This window comes from Cebidichthys violaceus, unplaced genomic scaffold (assembly GCF_023349555.1).
Source record: "Cebidichthys violaceus isolate CVI_PGR_0920_01 unplaced genomic scaffold, fCebVio1.0.p SCAF_8, whole genome shotgun sequence".
In the NCBI taxonomy this organism is placed as follows: Eukaryota; Metazoa; Chordata; class Actinopteri; order Perciformes; family Stichaeidae; genus Cebidichthys; species Cebidichthys violaceus.
The window spans coordinates 11,923,576-11,947,389 of record NW_027176964.1 but is presented as its reverse complement, the minus strand read 5'-3'; the positions used below and the strand labels follow the sequence as shown (position 1 = coordinate 11,947,389).

Below are 23,814 nucleotides of genomic sequence, written 5' to 3'. Positions count from 1 at the left end.
TCACTTTCTGAATGATAATGGTACCTACATTAAGTTCTGTTCATATAGCACTTAAAATGCATGCAGAAAAGAAACTTCACATGCAGACCACAGACACAAACCAGAGACACAGACATAACTGATCTAAGTATATTATCATAAGCCTGCGAAAGTAGACAAGCTTTCAGTTTGTTTTTAAAAGTGGACACATTTGAGACGGATGTGAGAGCAACAAAAAACACCCTCACCAGATCTGTATTGTATGACAGGTGCAGTTAAAACCATCAGCACCAGGTCTGAATGGATTTATAGTCAGTGAAAAAAGTCAGAAATATAAAAGACAGTAGCTTTAGTGCAGCATACCAGCTGAACATATGTTTTGTTGAAAGTGATGTTGACCATACCATGTTATGAAATGAATATAAGAGTTCTTTCTCTCAAGATTTTTGAGTGATCATGGCACGTTTCCACCAGGTTTCTATCTATATGTGGACAGCTCAGTGGGCGAGTGGGGAGACCTGTCCTTCCTGATCAGTGAAGTGTTCCAGCCGTCCACCAGAGGTCACTGTCTGACATTCTGGTACCACATGTATGGTAGCCACGTTGGGACCCTCAGAGTTTACATAAATGACAGGTAACTTTATCCATTAATGTCTAATGAATTGCAACATTAAACGTGATCTGTACACTGATAACAATTTAATCTTGTGCTGTCCTGTCGTGTAGAAAAACTCAAGCTGGTGACAACGAAGAAGGGATTCTGAAGTGGATTGAGACAGGAAACAACGGAGACAAGTGGCGGGAGGCCAGTGTAACTGTTAAACATAAAGAAGCATTCTGGGTAATAACGAGCTCCTGGTTATTTCATCAGAATGAATGTAGATAGTGTTAAGATGAAAAACTCAGGGGTTTTTTTCAGTTTGACCTCTTGGTATTTGCCAGTGGGGAAAAGTAGTTATTTACATTCACAAATGTACTGTACTTTAACTGTGGTACTTGCACTTTACTTGAGTATTTCCATTATATGCTACTCTATACTACTACTCTTTACATTTCAGAGGGAAGTATTGTACTTTTTTGTCAATGACACTTTTCAAATGAGGATTTTACATAAAAAAACATCTATGTGTTTTTGAAATACAACACCTAGTTAAAGATTAAACCAGTGGTTCTCAACATGTTTTACTTGTGGTCTTTTCAAAGATATCTATGAGTTATGAGTTGTTGACATTTTCACTCGAAACTTCTCACAGGGTTTTATTTCAATAATTGTTTGAGGCTGAAATAAGTGAAATTATTCAACATCTAATCTTGTGACTCTTTGAAGGGACCCGACCCCTATCTTAAGAACCACTAGACTAAACAAACTTACTGAATATAAAGTAATCTAACTAAAAAAAAAAACTTTAACATCCTGGATCTTTCTGATTAAATTCAACTTAAATATACAGCAACATTTAGTCAATTTAGTGTCAGTTACTTTTATGATGATAACATTTATTATCACACATTAAACAATAACAGCAGTATTTTACTGATGTGTATTCTGAATTTCCTGATTGCTGTTTTGAATTTGAACTATATTTTTTGTTGCAGTTTGTGTTTGTGTACCAGCGGGGTATCAATACAGGTGGGGATGTTGCTCTTGATGATATCACTATCCTCCCTGGCGGCTGCTACTCAGAGCCCCCCATTGACCCGACTGAGGATAATAATGGTAACTTGAGACCCTCTTCAGCTACTGAACTGAACTGAACTTTTCACACGGTTATTCCTTAAATGTGAGAAAGAGAGAACCATGTTCCCCTGCATTTGTTTCTCTTATGAATTGATATTGAAATACAAATCATCCAGAAATCATTAACCCTCGTCTAGATATTAGTGTAAACAACCACTTGTAGAAAGTATCTTGCACTGATATGGGTTGAACTAGACACTTTATCACAAAATGTTCCCAATTTAACAGCATTATCTAGAAAGTATTTTGTCTGCATTGTGTATAAGCTTGGTGTTATGTAATTGTTTCTTACTGTCAACAAAGCCCATGAAAAGGCCAAAACCATCAATGCGTTTGTCCATCTCTCAATGCTTTCAGATTTTCCCTCTAGCACTCAGCCACACGCCCATTTTTTCCTACTGAAAACTTGAATCTTTAAAATGGGTCACAAATGAAAAGTTGTATTATAAAAAGGTTCAGTAATTTCCTGATCACTGTAGTTTTTAGCAAACATTATGCAAAAAGTAATAAATATTTGTTAGGGATTATTTTCAGCCGTGGATTAACATGTGCTAGTTATTTACGACAGCAGGACAGTGTATGTCGGATTGACACACGAAGCGCAACAATGCAGCTCATTTATGTGTTTTTAATCGTTTTGGACGACAATGGAGCACAGAATAATAAGCTTTATCAGGCTTTGACGACACAGTCAACACTTGATATGGGGATAAATTAATTGGAAAGAGTTTGTACAAAAGAGTTTGTACAAAACGTGAAGACAAAGGCTGATGTCAACTGTTTCTGTGTCTGCAGACATGTTGTCTGCAGGTCTGGCTGTTGGTCTGACTCTGCTGGCTGGAATCATCATCTCTATCTTCCTCTATAGGAACAGGAGGTGTAGTACAATGTATACTGTTGTTCATAAATACATACATAATTTACATAATGTATACAAGAACACATAAGAATCCTGGTTTATGGTGTCGGCTGACATTTCTGTTTGTGTGTCTCAGGAATCTGCCGACAATTATAAATAACGACGAAATTGAAGAGAACCCTCTTGACCTCTTTGACTGCAAGATAGATGTAAGTAAGCAGGATTTTCTTGTCCAGTATTCACAGAGCATTGATCATTTAAAAAATATTGTTTTTTCCTCCCAGGGCACACAACATGAAACTGAATCAGACTTTTCCTTCTTCAACCGTCTGTATAATCGATCTCCACATGTGACTGACGCCACAGTAGCTTCATCTGATGCTTAGTCCAGATTAATAACGCCAATGAAACAAAGAACCCATTTACCAATTTGTGCATTCTACCTGTGTTCTTGAAGTTTTTTGATTCCCATTCTAACTGTTAATTTAGAATATTAAATATTGATGTTAGTGGGGCATTTTGCTGAGAAAATAATGGATCAAAGGATGTAATGTCAGTTAAAGGAGAAAGTATCAGTGACTCTTTAGTTTTAATCATGACAAATGGATTAAGAAATACATGAGCAGATGTATTGCTTACCTACAAATCCCTTGACTGAGGATTAGCGAACACTGAAAATGTTAACTAAGTTTTTTTAGAAAAAATAATGAAACATGTTGTAGCTTGTTTAATGTTGTTGTTGAGTATGCCTAATCTATTTTGCCAATAGACTGTAGGTGTAACCGGCAAAAAGCCATAAACCAACCTCCACGATGCCAAGGAGGGATTGTAATTATCTGTAAACTTTTACATCATATTCATGGACTACTTTATTACCTTTATACAAGCCCTGTCAGAAAAAAAGTCAAGTATTACATGCATTATGAAGAAATAAAGGTTGAATATCCTGTAAACACTTTGATTTGGCTGCAAAATATTTACTCAAATGAAGATTTTTTTTTTTAAAACCACCTGTTTCTAAAGTATTTAAAAGCCAATTGTCCTTTGTATAATCCATAGACATGTAAAAAGTGTTTTTATCAGTGAATTCGTGAAGAGGTGCAGGCTTGGCCTATAACCAAGACCACTAGTCGAGCCTAGACGCGCCCCACGCGCCGGCCGTGATGACGTTGTTTTCTGACGCGGTGACGTTATTTTCTCCACGCTTGAGAGAGAGAGAGGTAAGACTACACGGAAAGAACAATGGGCGTAGATATCGACACCATTACACCAGGAGACGGTAACAGATTATTTAATTCCCACCAAATCACTCGATAACTTAAGTAAATTTCCTTTTCGAAATATTGCCATTTTTTTAACCCACGGTTTTTCCCATTTCAGGAAACGGTTACCCGCAGAAGGGACAGACGGTTTCCGTGCACTACGTTGGTAATATCTAGTTAATGCTATTTAAATACTTAATAGTTGTTTGTTTCACCCACATATCATTTACTATAGCAAACGTTACCCACTCGTGTGGTCGTGAGATGAGAGAATCGATGCTACTCATGTCTGTACGGTCACATTAGCTTAGCTTAGCACAAGTACGGCTAGCCTGGCCCCGTACCAAGTTATCAACATGTGCTAACCAGCACCCAACATGCTCGCCATTTTATACAGTATACCTCATTTGTTTGAGCTGTACAAAAGCTGAAGTGCAAAACAACAATTCTTTCTCCACCCTAACGTTAGCCGCCCCTCATTGTTTCCTGTACGTGTGCTAAGCTAAGCTAACTGTAAGTTACTTCATTTTGGATGCATAGACGTTAAGGTGGTATAATTATCAGCGTTATTCCTTTAGCTAACGTGAAAGAGCGTGCATATGTTTCCGCCTGCAGCATTTATCAGTCTAGAATGTTTTCGTGTGAGCCGTCTCGTTTTGGATATGTCCATATGTCTGCCTTCTCTCGGCTATAATGGGACTACATGGCACTCAAAGCCCTACAATAATACATTTGAAAAACTCAATAGCAATAATTCTTTCCAGAAATCATGACTTGGGTTATTCAAGATAATCCACAGACAACTGCTCACAACAAGCTCTCTCTCTATATATATATATATATATATATATATATATATATATATATATATATATATATATATATATATATATATATATATTTTTTTTTTTTTTTTAATGTCTTTTTTTTTTTGGTTGTTGAACAGGCACGCTGACAAATGGAAAGAAGTTTGACTCCTCCAGGGACCGAGGAGAGCCCTTCAAATTCAAAATTGGAATGGGTGAAGTCATTCGTGCTTGGGATGAGGGTGTAGCTCGGGTAAGGAGATTAACCTCTTAACGATTTTATAAATCAAGATGAGCTTCCACATCTTGGGGATTACTATTGAACCTGTGAGTTAGGGCTTGGCAATTTGGTCAAAAATTAAAATCTTTTTTTCAAAGCTGGGCTAGTTACATTTTTAATTTTCCCTGCAAGACGTGCCAGGACCACAACACTATTGAAGTGCCATAACTATTTCAGCTTTTCCGTGTTCTAGGCAGTTGAGCAGAATAACTAAATACGTACAAGCACTGCTCCCTTATCTCCTCCTGTTTGTTTCTGCTTTCCTGTCTTCACCTTTATCTGCAGACAACCGACCCTGAAGGTAGAAACAGAATGATCAAAATTTTGCACACAAACCGAGCATTAAGATCAGTGTGCATTCTTCTTTGGGACCGTTACATTTGCTAAGAGAAAGCCACAGATGGCTTCACCTGGAGTCAACAGTTTTATAAACTGATGTAAACGTGTTGCAAAAACAGCTCTGGCCCCCCAAAGTAAAATGAACGTAAAGCGTTTTCCAACCGACGTAATATTGCCGACATCACAACAAACAATATAGAAAAAATACAAACAATAGACATTTTAATATAATTTGACAATGTGTATTGCCAAGCCCTAGCGTCAACCGGGCAAGGAGGATCTAACAAATTACGCTATTGATTTGCATTGTGGGAAAGGTGATATCCAGTGTTTTTTGTAGCTGGACCCTTATTGGAGACTAAATGTTAGAGTATCTCCTCTGCTATATTGATATTAACAATTCTTTTTTTAGTTCACAACTATTGTGAGTCCCCCAACTTCCTGGAAATGCATTACTAAATCACTGGAATACCCCTTTAACAGAGATGCCAGAAAGCAGGTCAGCCATTCAAAATCGAACCATATTACTACCTTTTTTTTTAATGTAGCTTGCTCTTCATCTCCACAGATGACCCGTGGTCAGTTGGCCAAGTTGACCTGCTCGCCGGACTATGCATATGGTGCCCGGGGATTCCCACCCGTCATTCCAGGAAACGCCACTCTCATCTTTGAAGTGGAGCTGCTGGGTTTTTCTTAAAGTTGAAGGTTGCTCTTAACAGTTTCTCATGCCATCATCATCTCTGACACAAATAGCTGTTTATTTAAAGGTGCTGTCGATAGCATTTATAAACATGAATAAATTATTGTAGAAAGAATTCTCATACCATGGGATGATTGAGACAAATTTGACACATGCTCAGAGCTAACGTTAGTGTTAGATAACACCAGGATCAACAAAACAGTACAACTTATTTCTTCCAGGATTCATGTGGCCTCCATTTCTACATTTGTCTGATAAATCATGGAATAATTAGACAGACTGGTGTTGTTTTGTGTTTTAAAACTATCCAACAGAATGACCACCTAATCTGAACATTTAACACTAAATTTGCACAAAATGAATCTAATTTATTCATACCTTTTTATTCCAATGTCTCAAAAATAGTGCGGAAATGATTATTATAAAACATGCGTATGAAACACCTTTTTAATGAGGAGCTTATTTGTTCTTTCTTGCATTATGTATTTCTTTAACAGATGCATTGAGTTGATGACTTTGAACAATGTAAAGAATGGCTTACAGACAATAACTACTTAGGATTTAATTTGTATCCCTCCATGTATTGCCTTTCATCGTATCAGATTTTGAATCCTGACACTTCAACTTTATTGTCTTTTTGTCATAACAAGTTAAAGGCCTCAAGTGTCCTTGTGTTATGTCATGCGTGACACATTTTCTGGTAATGTTTTACTTCTTTATTGTGTCATCCATTTAGAAGGGGTCTTTTCCGTGGGTACTGCATTCTTGCATTAAAATCAAGTATACAATATTAATGTGGCATTCATTGACATTCACATGTTTACACTTTGAACAAGTAGTTCTGATAAACACTCGTTTAGTTATACTCTGAGAACAAATCGCTCCAGACACGAGAAGTAGAGTTATAGATATCTTAATCAAACTTTTCTTTCCAGTCGGTACTACAGATGTGTAAGCTGTAAATTCAGGTTCAGGTGCATCAGAGTGTTTTTGGTGTCCCGTGACCCAGGTAGACCAGATTGCCATATAAGGCTTTAGGAATGTTTTCCCATTCAGCTCTGTGTTCAGCAAATATGATGCAGCCATCTGCACCAGTTTGATAATAAAACACATTAGCTAGCAGGTAAACTATCTTGGCTATCCCTCCCTTTCGTGAGACAGTTAAAGCTCTTCCCAGTGGTGGAAGAAGTTTTTTTACTTAAGTGAAAGTATAATACAATGTAAAAATACTCCATAATAAGCAAAAGTACTGCATCCAAAATACTACTTGACGAAAAGCGCATTAGTATTCCTAGGAAAAAGTACTTAAGTGAAACTACTCGATGCAGACAAATGAACAAAACTTAATACATTTCCACAAATGACAAACAGTGATAAAAACTACAAGTAGTTATTCTTAAGTTTAAATTTGTGCTGAGTTACCAAAAAATATTAAAATACTAAGCCAATGTTGTCAAACCATACTCTGTATTAACTCTTAACTAATTTGTTTCTAAATCGGCCAAATTAGCCTTCCTTTTGTTCTTGATATACCGTATACCTCTGCTTTCATAATTTTTTTTATAAACATTGTATTATTTGTATTCAGTACAGTAACAGATTAGCTTCTCAACACATTTGCGTTTGAACACAGAGCCTTCACGTGTGTTTTGGGTTCATCGGTTTGTTTTGATTGTGACCATCTAGTGGTGCAAACCTTGGAATTACACGAGGGACGGAACATCTGCTGCCTTCACTTGCTCTTTGTAATGTTCAAGCTTCACAATCAATCGATTAATTGTGAAAACTATCAGCAGATTAATCCAAAATGAAAATAATCAGTAGTTGCAGTCCTATACAGCAATGTTTTAAAAAAAATAGCTCCACCTTAAATAATTACAACAGTAAAATCCAGTTTTTTTTATGCATCAGTAATCGTCTAATAAATACAATGTAACAGTTGCAGGGGCCATTTTTCTTGCATTAAGAGTACTTTTAATACTGTGAGTGCATTTTCCTAATCAAACTTTTCATTGCCAATGCAGCACTTTTAAGTTAGAGTATTTCTACAGTGTGGTGCGCTATCAGTTCTCCAAATAGTTCCTCCACCTACCACCACTTTGGCCTTATATTTGTAACAATTCCGACGGCAATTGAATGCAGCATTTGGTCAGCGCTCATAAGTTCCACACCTGAAGAAGCGTTACACTGACGCACGCACGGACAATCTGAAAGTTAAACATGGACATCAACATGACGAGAAACTTTACGTTTGGCTACATCAATAGTTAAGTTTGCCTCGTCTTCGTCCGTTTTTTTGGGTTGTTTTTTTTAATTATACGAGTGCTCGTTTAACTCATTGCGCTTTAATCATTCTTTGCGCTTTGGCGATGCGTTGCGAGCCGAGAGGAAGGATGGCGATGACCCTGACAAAGACAGCTCATCTCATTACTGCACTGGTTTTCGTTTTCCAGTTACAAATAAGCTTCACGAAGCTTAAATCCGTTTATGGTAAGTAACAAAATGTGTCTATTTTTTAATCTGCCAATAATTGTATTTTAGGCTAACCTAACGTTAGGAACAGGTCAGTTTGCGCAATACAGTAAACATCTTTATACAGTAAATACTGTAACGCTTCCTTATAGAAGTAAAATATTATTTGGACCTAAAGCTTTTGTTTTATCACCTAAAGTTATGGAATATTTCTGTTGTTAAAGCTACATAACTAACTATAAACACTAACTTCCGCAGTAAATGTACTTACTTACAGTGTTAGTGTGAGGTTTCAGTGTAAAGTTTTTTTTGTAATTATTACATCTTATGCATAGGCATATTTTATTATTGATTTTAAACATGCTCTGTTCTATGCCAATGCATACAGTATATATATCTGGGGATTGCCAATTATAGAAAGTACATGTGCAGATGTTTTGATGTTTTCATAAATAAGGTATCCCTTGTATTTTGTGCTTGGCTGCATCTTAAACTCTATGATAAATCTGACTTTTGTTGATCTACAGACTGGGTATTTTGCAAATTGCAAATGACAGTAGCAGCCCGTCACTATACAACAGTTGCAGCTTTTATTACCAATAAAACGGCTCCTGATACTTGCACAGAAAGCTTCAATACGCGGCCCACCATGTGACAGAAATATAGACACAGCAGTCACAGCTGTCTGGCCTCACATGCCTGGTCCTGGACTTGCTGGTGTGAAGAATGTGAAGCATGCTTTCACCCTCTGCTGTGAAACGAAAAATTCGGACGCACAGTAGTCACTGGAAAGGGGTCGGATGACGGGATGAGCAGGCATGCTTGCCACATGGCACACGCTGGGGAATTGTTTATGTCCTGTTGCATGTGAGAAGATGTTTGTTAACTGGTGTTTGAGATGTTCAAAGATGCATTCTCCACATCAGTATCTTAGCCTTAATGTTGTGTACCAGTTTATTGAAGCAATATGATTTTTATGTGAAATATTCAAACCCAAAACTATGTTTTTTTTAAATGGAAATCCTAATGGAATTATTCTATATGCCTTTTACATTATTGTATACAAACTCCCCTAAAATTTAGGCTGGCATATTTGGTATCTTTGAAAACTTTAAAATATGGAATTGGCAAATTTAAAAATATAAGTTCAGTGGGTTTGAATTAGAGCTGCAACTATTTTGACAACCAATGTATCGTTTAATTTCTTTTTTTGCAAGCATTATTGAGAAACATTTGATGGCTCCAAGACCTCGACTGTGAGAATTCACTGCTTTTCTTGGTCTTACTATCTAACGTTAGCATTCTGCTGCAGAAAACGGCATTTTACTTTGGGTGCCTTATGGCTGCATGCTCAAGGCGCTCTCGTGGGCGCTTAATCGCCTCCCGGCCACTAGTGGCCAGACACCTGAGTTCCTCTCGAACCCCATCCGGCTGCAGTTTGCGGTGTATTTTGCGAACAGCTAACGTAACTGACGTTGTGTTTGGATAACAGCTAACGTAACTGACGTTGTGTTTGGCTAACAGCTAACGTAACGGACGTTACATTTGGCTAACACCTAACGTAATGGACGTTACATTTGGCTAACAGCTAACGTAATGGACGTTACATTTGGCTAACGTAATGGACGTTACTTTTGGCTAACAGCTAACGTAACGGACGTTGTGTTTGGCTTACAGCTAACGTAATGGACGTTAACATAAGTGTTAATAAAGGGGGTTCAGCCTATTGTGGGTTGTGTTCATTCAATCACACAATACACCTGTGGTCTTCCAGACACACCTGGCTCACTCTAATGAGTATCTTTCTAGTTGATTGTGAGAACCATCTTAAATTGCAGCACTAGTTTGAATAATGTTTTGTTGCATCGTTATGAGCAATTTAGCTGATAAAATACCAGAAAACTGAAAACAAATCAAAATTATCTAGAGCCCGAGGTCATATCTTCAAATGGCATGTTTTGTTTTTTATTAACGATATTACATTTTCAACTATTTTAAATAGTATTTAAAACATGTAAATATTTAAAAAGTTTTCATTATATAAGAAGCTGGAATAAGAACATGTTTGGCATTGTTAATTGATAAGTTACTTGAATGATCATTTGATTATAAAAATGTTTTGTTAGTTACTTTTGTTCTTAAGTATATTTGTATAAAGAGTGCTCTAAAATGTGGATATTTTGCTGCTCACAAATAAATACATTATTTTTATCATTGGTGATATAATTATGTACTGAATACTCCAAAAAAACGAAACGGTAAGCAAATGCTGTGTTCAAAACAAAAATAGTGACCTCCCTCTTGTTGATTCCTCAGGAGTCTACCGTACTGACACACAGGGGCTGTCTCCTCCAGACGTACGGCCATATGTCGTCGCAGGGAACAACCAGGCCAGGGAGAGGAGTCCCAGGTCTGGGGCCCCTGGCTGGGCTGCAGATAAGAGGGGCCACTACAGAGACCAGCACAAACCAGAGGAGTCAGATCCAGACCTGCTGTTGGACGAGGGGCACAACAATTCCACACAGATTGTGGTAAAGTTATTGACAGCTAAGAGAGGTTTTGCAAATGAAGGAACACTTAGGAACTAAAGTCATATCTGGTCTTAAATAGGAATCTAGTTTGGGACAGTTAGGTATCAATTGTTTGAAAGTGGGCAAGATTCTTGATGAAGCTTTCAGCTATAAAATTCTCGGCATACAGTATGTTTAATTTTCTCAAAGACCAGACTTTTTAAGGAAACTTTATTTATCAAAGCATATTGATCTTTTGGAAAATGAAACCCCAAAATAGTTACAGTTAAACGTCTCAGTTTTATATAAAGATATGGGGGAATGTTGTTTTTAAAACTGTTATCAGTAACATCAGAAATTTTGTTTCCTGGAAGTAAAAGTAATGTGATTTGAAATATTCAGTGACAAATTTAGAATTGAACACAATTTTGGTATTTCATATATAGATATTAGCAAGAAAGATTATGGAAAAAAATAGACAAATGAAAATTTTGAATGCAGTGGTTCGGAAATGTTTTCCCTCTTTGTTACCAGAAATTAGAAAAAATGCAGTGGACAAATTTAGTGTTATTTCTTGAATTTGGTTTTGACTGTTGTGTTTTACTTTTCATACCTGTCATAAATCTGTCCATCTCACACTTCTGAATCTGAAAAATAATGTGCTACGCTAAAACTTGATAGCTTCACCAGCACGTGAAAACGTCACATGTGTTGTCCCTAATACTGATTTCAATCCCTACATTTGTGTACAGAACATGGATCATGCTTACTATACATCTAAAATCTACGGTTCTGGAGACGCAGCCAGTAAAGAGCTGTGGGTGAACATCGACGAGATCGAAGAGGATGAGTGGAAGGCCTGTGGCTTTCTGTCCAACACCTACAGACAAGCTGAGGTATGAAGTCAGTCTTTGTGAATAAATGGGACAATCACATTTTTTATATAAATATCATGTAAAAGAAGTTCAATGGGGAATCCATCTTTTATTTATTTATTTAGTTTGACTTTCCCGAATGAAAAAGTATCTAAATAATATCCAAATAATTTAGTCATTGTATTAATAAATTGTTGATCAGTGTATTACAGTTCTGTTTCTGAATGTGTTGAATTGAGAACACTGTATTAGCACAAAAACAATTAACTCTCACTAAGTCACAGTAAAACCTTTTATAAGCTATTTTACATGATTAAAGAATCTACCAAAAGTTTTTCTTATGTTGTCAGTAAAGCTGCAACAATTTATCAGCCAGTTATTAGCTGATCAGTTTCATCATGGGGGGCGACCGTGGCACACTGGGTTAAGAGGGTCCTCTGGTAACCGCATGGTCGACGGTTTGGTCCTTTCCTGGGACGTGTCCTGTGTTGAAGTGTCCCTGAGCAAGACACTGAACCCCTAATTGCTCCCCGGGTGCTTCTCAGCAGCCCACTGCTCCCAATAAGTTGGTGATGGGTTGAAAGCAGAGGCTAAATTTTGTATATGTGTAAAAAATGTATATGACAATAAATACATTTAATTTCATTTATTCATCAGATTTTTTTGCCGGTCAAATAAACACACTTTACATAGCTCATACAGTGGCACAGACGGTAACGTCACAGACACACAAAACATGCATGCCTTGTCAGCTGCGGTACACAGTACAGCTACACACACACACACACACACACACACACACACACACACACACACACTTCAGCGTGAGTGAAAAAGACCTAAAGCTTGCAAAGTGGAATATACTGCAATTCCTTTTTTAGTTAGATTTTTTTTTGTCCAGGTCCTGGAGCACTTTTATTTTGAGATTTGTTTGAGTGAGAAAAGTTACTTTAACTTGGTGCAGTTTTGAAGAAAATGTAGATTATTTAATAGTTCATATTTCATTATCAACATACAATTGGATTTCAATTTTCCATGAAAGAAAAGCTACAAAAATGTTTTAGGATGCCAATTATAGTAAGAAATAAAGAAAATGGAAACCAGCAGGCCATACTTTAATACATTTGGAATTGTCCAAGAAAATTGCAAATGGAGCATCTCTAGTTGTCAGTGTCTATGTCTGTCATGAGCATACAGTTGATGTTACACTTTCTCCTTCTTCTTTTCCAGAGAGTGAATCTTTCCTTCGACTTCCCTTTCTATGGACATATACTAAAAGAAATCACAGTGGCAACTGGAGGCAAGTCTTTAACTACACGTCTTTTCTTTAGAAGTTATGATGAGGCTTAGTGGGTATTCAAAGTAGTTTTAGATGTCATCTCTTCTCCTGAGTTACAAGTAGAACTGCATTATATGAATTGGGAATTTTTATTATACATTTTTTCACTTTTTCCCCTCATTGCACAGTGCATACTTAGGATACAATTGACCAAAATGTAAGTGAAATCTATTTAAATATTTTTGATTGCTGCTTTAAGAGATTATAATCTTGCCTCATAGATTTTTTTTGATGTTGTGTGTAAAGCGTTCAGGTATATGCTTTAGTATTCTGTATGGTGGTATTAGTATGGTGTAGATCTCTTTCTATACAACTTCTCCATCTCCAGCCTGAATAAAGTACTGAAGTTGAACAACAGAAATTTAAGATCTAGATTAATCTGCAAAAATACAACAGAAAAAAGCGAAGTTACTGTGAGTGAAGAAGTTTGTTTTGGGGGGTTATGTTAGTTGGAGGAAGGGGCCCTTTGTCTCATATCTCATCCATGATTATTGTGAATATCTCCCTGCATTGCACATAAATGAATGCTAGTAACCCCTGCATGTTTTACTCTTGACAGGTTTCATTTACACTGGAGATATACTTCACCGAATGCTCACAGCCACTCAGTACATTGCTCCTTTAATGGCGAATCTGGACCCAAGTCTGTCCAAAAACTCTTCTGTGTTTTACTTTGACAACGGTAAGAGAGACCATTTTACTCAACTGACCTCGATTGTGACTGATTGGTTTTCTGCTGTAGAATATTTATACTACATGTCTGTGATGGTTATGTTTATGTTTGTCTACCACGTAGGCACTGCACTGGTGGTTCAGTGGAACCGGATTCCCCTCCAGGACAACATCAGTCTCGGTACTTTTACCTTCCAGGCCATTCTGCACAGCGATGGACGTATCGTCTTTGCATACAAAGAGGTGACATTTCATTTCCTCTTTTAGTTCTTCTGTTAATGCGAAATTTGTTTAATTATGCTGCTTTTTTATAGATTCCTTTAGACCTCAAAGACATCAGCACAGAGAATCATCCTGTTAAAGTGGGTTTGTCGGATGCTTTTGTGGTTCTTCATGAGATACAGCAGATCCCCAGTGAGTGACATATTTGATATATTAAGAAAAATGCATTTTCTTACTGTATTTTTACCAACCAAAACAAAACACTGGATCTCACTAGTAGTTAACATTATATCTTTCCTGACATGCTCCAGATGTTCGGAGGAGAACTATTTATGAGTATCACAAAGTCGACATCCTCAAGTCCAAAATCGCAAATTCTACAGCTGTGGAGATGCTACCTCTCCCAAGTACGTTTCATGTTAGCTCTACGTTGCAGCATGGCCTGTAAAAATGCATTCAGGTTTAATTCACAGAAGCCAAAGCCGTCTCTTCCGCCTCACTCTTCATGGTTTTCTTTATTCTCAGCATGTCTCCAGTTCTCCAGCTGTGGTCCATGTGTCACTTCTCAGATTGGCTTTAACTGCAGCTGGTGCAGTCGGCTTCAAAGGTAAACTGGAAAGACTGCACATTCCAACTGATTGTATTTTAATAAAAAAGACAACAGTGATGTTTAATGTTCATCTGAATCCAGGGTTGCATTAAAATACACAGATGTTGGCTGATGGTAAAAACATTGTATAGAAATTACTTTTATCTTTTTGCACAATTCCAAGTCAGACTCATGACCACTGCATTTTAATTTGTAATGTTATAGTTCTTCCTATAAGTGACTTTTTGTAGTCTGTGTTGATGTGTGCTTATATCATCTACATTTGGTTGCAATTACACAGTTTGCAGTTATAGAGACACAATAATTGTTCAACCAATGTAATGGAAAATAAAATATTTCAATATTCTTGTCTTATTGGTTCTAACGTTCATGCTACAAAAAGTTTGGAAGATGCCTGTTTGATCTGATTAACTTACAAGCCTCATTTTAGCACAGGATGAGGACTCTGGGTTCTGTCACCCATCACCTACATTGCAATTGTTTTGGAAAGGGATTTCTTTGCAGCCAGTATGGACAGAGGAGAAACAATTACAGAAACCAATAAGCTATTTAATGTAGGATAGGGATTGTATCAATATAGTAAAAAACACAAACTTTCTTTTATTAAGTATAAACCAATTTACCCCTGTTGCTTTTCTACACACTGCCCTATTGCAGTGGAGTAAACAGTATAAGTAACTATATTCTACATGAGTCCTACCAAAGCCTTTATGCAGAACACAGTCTCATGGTATTTAAACTACCTGATAACTACAAAAAGAAATCAACTGTTTGCAAAAGTCTTTAATAACATTTGATTTTGAAAAAGCCTCGGTTCAGACTCAAACACTTTGTCAATACAGTATCTTGAATGTTTGTGAAGGTAAACCTGGGATGACAGCTCAAGCTCACACTAACAGTATTTACTTTATTTTCTTAGATGCTCCAGTGGTTTTGATCGTAACCGGCAAGATTGGGTCGACTTCGGCTGCCCGGAGGAGGTTCTCATTATTTTGGGATTTGAGTAAACTTACAGAAAGTTAAACTCTGTTAGAACAAAATAGTTTACTGATGTTTGTTTTTCCAGAGAAGAGATCTCCGGTGTCTCGGAACAACTGATGTCACAAACGCCACATCTCGCCACCTCACACATACGACGACTTCTGTTGCAACTACCACAAAGCAGCAGCGGTCCTCCAGCATGACCTCCAGACCCCCCCGCTCCTCCGTCACTAACCCTTCAACACACGGCAGCACAGGCAGAAGAATAATGTCCACGCCACAGCCTCCAACCAGCAAACCTGCAGAAGGTAAGCAAATTGTCTGTAGTAAACAAAACATGTATGTTTTAGTAGTCTTAGCATTGATTAATTGGTGCAGAAAGGACATTTTATTAATTAACTCGTTATCGGTGGATCTGGGCTCCGATTGCTGCGCGCTCGCCACCGGTCACACAGGGACTTATACATAGAGGCTCCATACACATAATGAGAGTTTGAGATTTACAAACCCTATTTATTTAAGTAGGCCTATTTATCATGTTCAATTCCAGAGTTTTTAGAATTTGATAAGCTATTTATTTAGATATTAATCCAGATTTTAAAATCCTCTGTATGTCGACATCTCAGCTAAAGAATTTGAAACTTGTCCCACTACCTCTTCATAGAATGAGCTTGTTTGATAGCTTTATGTCACTTAATTTCAGTTTTTGTCTTTAATGTTAAAAGTAATTTAGGACAGATTACTGCTAAGGACATGGCAGGTATCATTGCTATCTCATGAATTAATAGCCCGGTGTGTTTTGTAAAGTCTGACAGTGTGAGGGTCAAGTGGTCAGCTATTTCCCAGCCCTCTGTTAGCTCCTAGCTGAGTGTATACAGCGCCATGTTAAATACTACATAGTATCCTCAGTTGCTAAAGGATGACTCAATGTATGCCTGTCACTCTGGTTAAGTCAGAATAAAGGAGGGCTGTTATTTTTGGCTGCAGTGGATATTGTTTGTTTGCTGGAAGTAAAACAATAGTGTTTCTGTTTGAGTAGGATGTTGTATTCAGATCTTTTACTTCAGTAGATGGAAAAGTACTTGTTTTTTATTAGAAATGTAAAGTATCCCTGAAGTCCCAAAGTTAATCTCAAAATGTTTCTAATAGATTCATTTGACGATCATAAAAATACAAATAATACTGCTTCACCTGAAGACGGTTATCACATGCATTTACAAAACTGCCAAGGATTAAATTACTCAAGGCTTATTTCCACTGTGATCCTCTGATTGTGGGGCAAGACCGACAAAAAACATCAAATCACAACACTGTATTTGTGCGAGACCATTTGATAGCCATTTCTTCATAGCCTTTTGTCTCTCAATGCTTGAATTCGTTTAAGAGAAACTGGAAGTTTAATCCATTTAATTGCAGCTTGTATAAAAAGGTAATTTTGCCTTTTGAACTCTTGAATCTAAAAAGGATCATATCTGTTAAACTGCCTTATGTCCCATAGTTGAGATTTAAAGTAGTTGAACAGATATTTAGGGAACTCATTATGAACAATTGTATGTGTAGGTCCCAACTTGATTTGTATGACTTTTTTTTGTTTGTTTTTTTTTCAAACTGGAAGCCACTGAAATTGTTTAAAATATGCTGAATCCAGACGAGTACAGAGATGTAATTTAAACATGACCCTGATTATCGTTTTAGTCTGATTTTGATTTGCTGTGGTGCACTATTAAACCAGGAGGTGGCAGCTGACATCTTTGATGCTGATCTATTTAACAACCATGATTTTTTTTGCCAATAGTTTAGTCTTTTGGCAGATTTCAGTGAAAGTCTTCAGCACCATGACCTCCTTGCATTATTAAGAATCCCACTCCTTTTCTTGGTATGACCCGCCCTGAGTAGCATTCAAGCACAAGGATTGGTCGGGCGTCCATGCTCGCTGAGGTACCAGTAGCCTGATTTGTTATGTGTAGGATTTAGGGGGACTTATTGGCAGAAATGTAATATATTATTCATAACTACATTCATTAGTGTACAATCACTTCAAACCAAGAATCCTTGTTTACGGTACCTGAGAACGAGCCGTTTATACCTACATAGATACCTGGTCCTCTACACTGACTTCGCCATGTTGCACCACCGTGTTTTTTTTTTTACTAAACTGAGTAGTTTTGTAGTGTTTTGTTTTGTGTGTTTCAAACTTTTCTTGGTCCTAAAGAAAATAAGTTTCCTTCAAAACATAATTGAGTGTGCGATTTAGTTGTATGGAAATGTAATTTTGTAGGAGAAAAGGTTTTCCAGATGGATAAGAATTGACACATTGAGAAGCTAACTTGCTAAACCCCATGGCCTTTAGCTTTGACAGCAGCACACCATGGTCTACAGTATCAAAGGTCGATTCCTCAGAATTTGTGGTGTGTTCTGTTAAATTAAAAAGGCTGGGGAATTTTAGCGTTTAAGGGCAAAGAGGAGAGAGTTTGAATTTGATATTTTGAAGTGAAAATAATGGGAATTACATTATCTTTTTTGGTTTTTTTTGCCAACTGTTCACTGCAAACGACCCCATGCTGCTCCAGTTTGTGATGCCTGTGGGGAAACAACTAGATTTGCACTTTGTGATTTCACTTGTAGTCGAGTACACTCCAGTAAAAACGTACACAAGTTAGATTAAAAGTATCATCTGCAGTAATAGCTAAAAAAGCTTCTCTATTGGAGAAAAAATGGATGTGGTCAATCTTTGTTTTTTTTTATTCCTTACACTGTCACCAATTTAAAAAAAATAATATATATATATATATATAGCTTACTGTATGTCTTATTTAAAATAGTATATCATGTCTTTCTTTTTCTAGATGACTCAAAGATCTCTTTGCACATTAATGAATCACGTAAGTCATTCCTACTGTCTGCTTGTGATTTTATTACTTCAAGTCAGCTCTTACATATCAAAGCTTACATATTTGTGTTAAAGGCACAGTTTGTAGCATTTAGCAGGATCTATTGACAGAAGTGGAATAGATTAAGTATGTTTTTGATAGTGTATAATCACCCCGAAAATAAGAAGTTGTTTTTGTTACCTTAGAATGAGACGTTTATAGCTACATATGAAGTTGGCTGCTGTGTTTCTACAGTACCTCCAAACTGGCTCTAGAAAGTGCATTCACCATTTCTGCTGCCGCTGTAGTGCTCCCACACACTTGGCACATGGGAGATGTTTCAGTTGGTTGCAACCTCCCCGCTAGATGCCACCAAATCCTTCACACCACATCTTTGAAGTGGTAACAGCTGCATGCATGTGCTGTTTGTAGCCCAATCTCTAGTGTTCCGTAGTTGTATCCACATAAGGGATTCAAATTCCACACACAGAGTGGCTTTAAGTCGCATGACTGAGACTCATCGTCACGTCCGTACAGCAGGACCCGAGGAGACCACAGGAGAGAGTGACGAGCAGCCGCAGACTGGTCTGCTAGCAGGCATCGTCATGGTGATGGTCGTCATGGGAGCGGCTGTCCTTATGTCTGTCTACATGTACAACCACCCGACGTCCAGCGCCAGCCTCTTCTTCATGGAGGTCAGTGACGCACTAATCCACTCCCTTGAACGAACCATTTTACAAAGCACACTTTGTGTTCTTACTTTGGATTTCCCTTTGAAAGTTAAGACTTGAAAATGAGTTAAAGTACTCCATCACAGTCAATGTTTGTCAGTTATTGTTGTCCTGCAAGCAGCAAAGCATAAAGATAAAAAGCTGGTCCTTCCAACAACCACTGGGAGGTGACTATACACATTAATTTGGATACTCGTCAAAATGTCCCCATCGTAAAATGTATTCCCAGACTTGGAATGAGATTTGCAGCTCCTATTAATGATTTCCGCCATATACCCAGTTTTGTATTTATTTTCTGTCATTTTTTCCCCCCCTCAGCGGCGGCCGACTCGCTGGCCAATCATGAAGTTCAGGCGGGGCTCCGGTCGCCCTTCTTACACAGAGGTGGAGGCTCCTAGTCAGGACAGCATGGTGGTCATCGACCCCAAACATTCTTTTGTCATGGCAGACAGAAGAGAGAGTGAACAGAAAGAAGGATTCATAGTTCCTGATCAGAGGGAGCGCTTCCTAGTCTCAGAGAGCTGACACTACGTATCCCTGGAGGTTTTGGGACAGAGCTGGATCTCTATGTGACGGAGACTTTATTTTCCATTCAGCTGCTGCTCAAGTTCATTTTAAGGATAGAATTTGAGTGTTCAGAGAGGAAAACACCAAACCTCTATGAGGAAAGTAACTACAGAAGATATTTACAGTTTGGCTTCATGTTTGCATTAATGAGCCATTCCTAATGTAAAAAGTTAAAGATAAACTTTACTTTGTTCAGGTCACTCATTTATTTACTACAGCGTCACAAAGCTGAATGTTTGTTTTGCGACCATTTTCTCACAAAGACGGTTGTTATTTTCCAGAGTTATGTGTTGTTCCCACACCTTCTTCACAAAGAGGAATGTCGTATTTGGGTGTCATTTCCTCATCTCAAAAATACAGACTGAATTCCTCACCATTACACCCACCTTCATCTGAGGGCAAACAAGGTGCACCTTTGAGCACAATGAATCGAATGTCTGGGACCTTTTGAATTTTTACTTTATTTTCTGAACGAAGTAAAAGCAGATTTAACATATTTACCGATTGGTTTGCTGTACACTTCAACATTACAAACATCCACAACCAATGGAAAAAATACAAGTCTTTGTTTTTAACATGATACTGTCTCGTCATTTTCTTTCGGTAAAAACTGCATGTATTTTCAGTAACTGCACAGTATTTATATGGACAACTAATGATGTTACAATGAAGTCTATAAAAAGTATAATTTTTTTTAGGACCTATGCAATCAGCTTCATCTTTTTTTATTTTAAAAAGTCTTAGAACTCAAGTGTTATAGATTTAACCTTCTTTACCAGATTGATCACTGCGCATACATTTTAAACATTAAGAGTAGTTAAAACTACTTCACATTTTACAAGATAACATGAGAATCAACAGTTTCCTGCACTCGGTGACAAACGGTACTAGTGTTCAGTATTATCTGAGGCATGTTTAGTTTTAAATTAAGGCAAACGAATGGATCACTTAATACTGGTCTGTAGGCTGCACAGTTTTAGGGTCAAGGCACTTCCGTGTTGAAGATACTGCAAAGGTCCTGGCTCAATGATTTAGGTTTCCTCCTTGTCTTCTGAAAGAGAACCAAACACAATGTAGAAACGTATGCATGTATTTGTAATCCAATTACAAAGTGATCTGAGGTACTAGTATTAAAACATTATAATCAAACATCACTCAAATAGCACTTCCTATTGAATGGGGGAATAATTAATTAATGTCAAAGTGCAAATTTTTGCATAAATTTCTGGAAGTAACTTCCATTTACTCGACAACCACTTCATAGTATTTGGTTTATATCTCCAACGATTACCAAGTCAAATCAAAACAATGCTATGTATACATCTAAGCAGGTGTATATGAGTGAGTATGTTCACATTATAAAAATGACAAAAGCACATTCAAAACAGTTAAAATGCAAACTAAGACAAAATAGCTGTTTCATCCTTTTAGACATTTAGTGAAGTTTGATTTCCTGTTAGTCTAAAAAAGTTGTTCACTTAAGTTTCTACTTTCTGTGAAAATTAGTATAATGCCCAGTATACAGGTAGTATGTTGCTTCTTACCTTTCACTGGTGGTGCAGGTAATCGCCTCCTCAGCTGCCTTGATGACTCCACAGTTACAGGCTGCAAGAAGACGCATGTGAAACTTAAGGTTTTTTGTAATTATTATTCTTGCACACAGTGTTTGACATATGGTTGTGGTAGTTACCCTCTTATGATATGATTTATATTAATGTATACAGGTACCATGATTGGAATGGTCTTGGTCTTAGTGAAGCGTGACTGTTGTGTGTCCACATTGAGTCCTGCACTCTTCAAAGCAGCAATTCTGGCCGAGATGTCGCAAATCTGGAGCAGAAACAAGCAACACGGTTTGATTAAGATCAGACTGATGATACACTGTAGTTGTCACTCTACTTGCAGCACCCCCTTATGGCCAATCTGTGTTTTTATGAATTCATCACAGCTTCCAGAAATTCAGACCTAACAAAAAGGACCAGATCAATTTAACACAACATTTTCAGCTATCAAATGCATATCTAGTTTCAACTCACCTGCAGCTCAGACTGTTGAACCTTAGCAGCTGCTGATGCTACCTGCTCTTCCAGGAAGGACAGCTCCGTGTCCGACGTGGTGCTGCAGATGCCCCTAGCACACTCCTCCAGGTCACTCAGCTCCGCCTCCAGACTGTACACCTCCCCAGCAGCCACGTACACCTGCAACATGTCCAGTTCAACACCGGATTAACTTCAAAACTTGGTAATTACAGCAAAGTCAACTGAAGGAATTGAATCCTAAGAATTACATTGACAGACTCAGTAATGCATGTAATCGGGACTGCAGAGGAGAATCCCTGGTGCCACCCTGCCCTCCATTCAAGACTTATAAATATCCAAAGTCAGGAGACGGGCAGGAAACATCACTGCAGACCGTTTACACCTGGGACACAACCTGTTTCAGTATCTCCCCTGTTGGAGGCGCTACAGAACACTGGACTCCAAAACCACCAGACATGAGAACAGTTTCTACTCACATGCCGTCACTCTGAATTACAACATCAGTCAAATTACACCATCTTTTTGTAATATGTATAACTGTCAAATCTAAACTTTACCCTCTGTATTGTATATTCTGCACATCCCGATACATGGTTTTGCTGTACGTATATTAACCAACATGTTAGAATAATTATTCAATATTTATTGCAGCATATTTGCACAATTCAATTGCTGTCTGACTTTGAAATTGACACATTGTTGTTCATTGTTACAGTGTACCTTTGTTAATGTATTTACTTATATATATATAAACAGCAACTAAAAACAAATAGTAGCATAATGTGCAGTGAATTAAACAAATATAGATAATAAAAAGCTAAACTTACATTCTCCTCCAGTCTAGAGAACTGTTGATCCAGTTTCTTAGGATCTGTGTCGGGGGGCAGCGAAGTGTTGGAGAATCGGGGGCCGTCTCCTCCCTCCACCCCCTGCAGCAGCAGCTCTTCAGTGGCGTTCAGCACCTTCAGGACCTCGGTGGTGATGCTGCGCAGAGCCACCGCTGAGTACCTCTACAACACACAGATAGACTGGCTGACGGAAAGCTTTGTAACACCCAAGATTTTAGTTTATGAAAAAAAGTACATTTAATTTGAACTGATTTATGTAAAGGGTTTATATTTGTCCCCTCAAAATCTGTGGCGGGTGGTTTACCTTCCTTTTGTCTGCTTTGCCAATCATGAATAATTATATGCAAATTGTGTAGAGCTGAATAAAGACCATAATTTGTTATATATAAGGTTTGTGATGTGGATGTTGTGGATGTCCTGGTGTCTGGCAATGATGTTGCTGTTCTGTTATTTGTTATAGCATCATCTAATAAACTACAGTGTGAGAATAAAAGCATACTGAAATGAAAATTATGGAATGAGATGCATGCATGAAAAACGCAATAAGCAATAGCAATAAGAGAAGAAAATGTGAGGGGAAAAGTGCAAATAAGGAACATTTGCTTTCTAGATCTGCAATGATTGCCACTAGCTGCATCCCTCAAGCAAAACAAGTTCTCACCTGCTCCAACAGAGTAGATATAAACTGTATTGTTTTGTAAAGCTCCATGTCACTACCCTACAGCAGAGAGAAGCACAGAAGAAGAAAAGACAGGCCAGACAAAAAACGGCACCAAGCAGAATTGATTAGTAGTTTGTTGCATTGCCAAGAACAGTTTATAAAGAGAGTTACTCAGTAATGTAATGTTTTCTTTCAAGTGGGCCTGTCACTCTAGCTGAGCTCTGTGGCAATTACAAGATGAGTCATTTTAAAATGATATACGGTGATAAAATGTGTATCAAATGAGGAAAAGTCATGAATTCATTCATAAACAAATACTCTTAACTCAACAGCCACTAACTAGGTTTCTCCTGAGCTGAGAACTGTGCAGAATTCTTACATTTGTTAGAGGAAGAATGTCACATCTTCAAAAGCTACACCTACTAACAGTTATTATATAATCACAACAGACTGT

At 37.6% G+C, this 23,814-nt stretch overlaps 4 protein-coding genes across 10 annotated transcripts in view; 3 read left to right on the top strand and 1 right to left on the bottom strand.

Annotated features, from left to right (window-relative positions):
* Positions 1–3,537, top strand: part of si:ch211-106h4.4 (MAM and LDL-receptor class A domain-containing protein 1) — a 29,042-nt gene extending 25,505 nt beyond the window's left edge. The window contains exons 46-51 of one of the 2 annotated variants that reach the window (XM_068737627.1): positions 454–613; positions 706–820; positions 1,576–1,696; positions 2,513–2,594; positions 2,713–2,785; positions 2,861–3,537. In XM_068737627.1, the coding sequence (XP_068593728.1) occupies positions 454–613; positions 706–820; positions 1,576–1,696; positions 2,513–2,594; positions 2,713–2,785; positions 2,861–2,962 (653 nt within the window). In that variant the 3' untranslated portion in view covers positions 2,963–3,537. Of the gene's footprint in view, positions 1–453; positions 614–705; positions 821–1,575; positions 1,697–2,512; positions 2,607–2,712; positions 2,786–2,860 lie in introns of both variants that reach the window. The other variant, XM_068737626.1, reaches the window with a different exon arrangement.
* Positions 3,538–3,761: 224 nt separating this feature from the next.
* Positions 3,762–6,753, top strand: LOC137865983 (peptidyl-prolyl cis-trans isomerase FKBP1A-like). The gene is made up of 4 exons (XM_068701595.1): positions 3,762–3,855; positions 3,957–4,004; positions 4,785–4,897; positions 5,832–6,753. The coding sequence occupies exons 1-4, from the start codon at positions 3,819–3,821 to the stop codon at positions 5,958–5,960; spliced, it is 327 nt and encodes a 108-aa protein (XP_068557696.1). The 5' UTR covers positions 3,762–3,818; the 3' UTR covers positions 5,961–6,753.
* Positions 6,754–10,672: 3,919 nt separating this feature from the next.
* Positions 10,673–20,392, top strand: plxdc2a (plexin domain containing 2a; the record flags this gene model as incomplete). Its single annotated transcript, XM_068737869.1, has 13 exons — positions 10,673–10,966; positions 11,698–11,841; positions 13,051–13,120; positions 13,719–13,841; positions 13,956–14,074; positions 14,146–14,245; positions 14,365–14,460; positions 14,579–14,660; positions 15,583–15,643; positions 15,730–15,952; positions 18,491–18,526; positions 19,052–19,209; positions 19,564–20,392. Coding segments are annotated over 13 exons (1,713 nt in total), but the record flags the coding sequence as incomplete, so codon positions are not given.
* myripa (myosin VIIA and Rab interacting protein a) overlaps positions 20,255–23,814 on the bottom strand; it is a 27,608-nt gene continuing 24,048 nt past the window's right edge. For 5 of the 6 annotated variants that reach the window (XM_068737558.1, XM_068737557.1, XM_068737556.1 and 2 more), the window contains 6 exons: positions 23,361–23,417; positions 22,679–22,861; positions 21,849–22,010; positions 21,541–21,642; positions 21,357–21,417; positions 20,255–20,863 (listed from right to left, as the gene is read on the bottom strand). In XM_068737558.1, the coding sequence (XP_068593659.1) occupies positions 20,844–20,863; positions 21,357–21,417; positions 21,541–21,642; positions 21,849–22,010; positions 22,679–22,861; positions 23,361–23,417 (585 nt within the window). In that variant the 3' untranslated portion in view covers positions 20,255–20,843. The remainder of the gene's footprint in view (positions 20,864–21,356; positions 21,418–21,540; positions 21,643–21,848; positions 22,011–22,678; positions 22,862–23,360; positions 23,418–23,814) is intronic. The other variant, XM_068737562.1, reaches the window with a different exon arrangement.

Coding starts and splice junctions, on each gene's coding strand:
- LOC137865983 (XM_068701595.1), top strand. CDS start 3,819: ATGGGCGTAGATATCGACACCATTACACCAGGAGACG. Junction 3,856..3,956: donor CACCATTACACCAGGAGACG/GTAACAGATTAT, acceptor TTCCCATTTCAG/GAAACGGTTACCCGCAGAAG. Junction 4,005..4,784: donor GGTTTCCGTGCACTACGTTG/GTAATATCTAGT, acceptor GTTGTTGAACAG/GCACGCTGACAAATGGAAAG.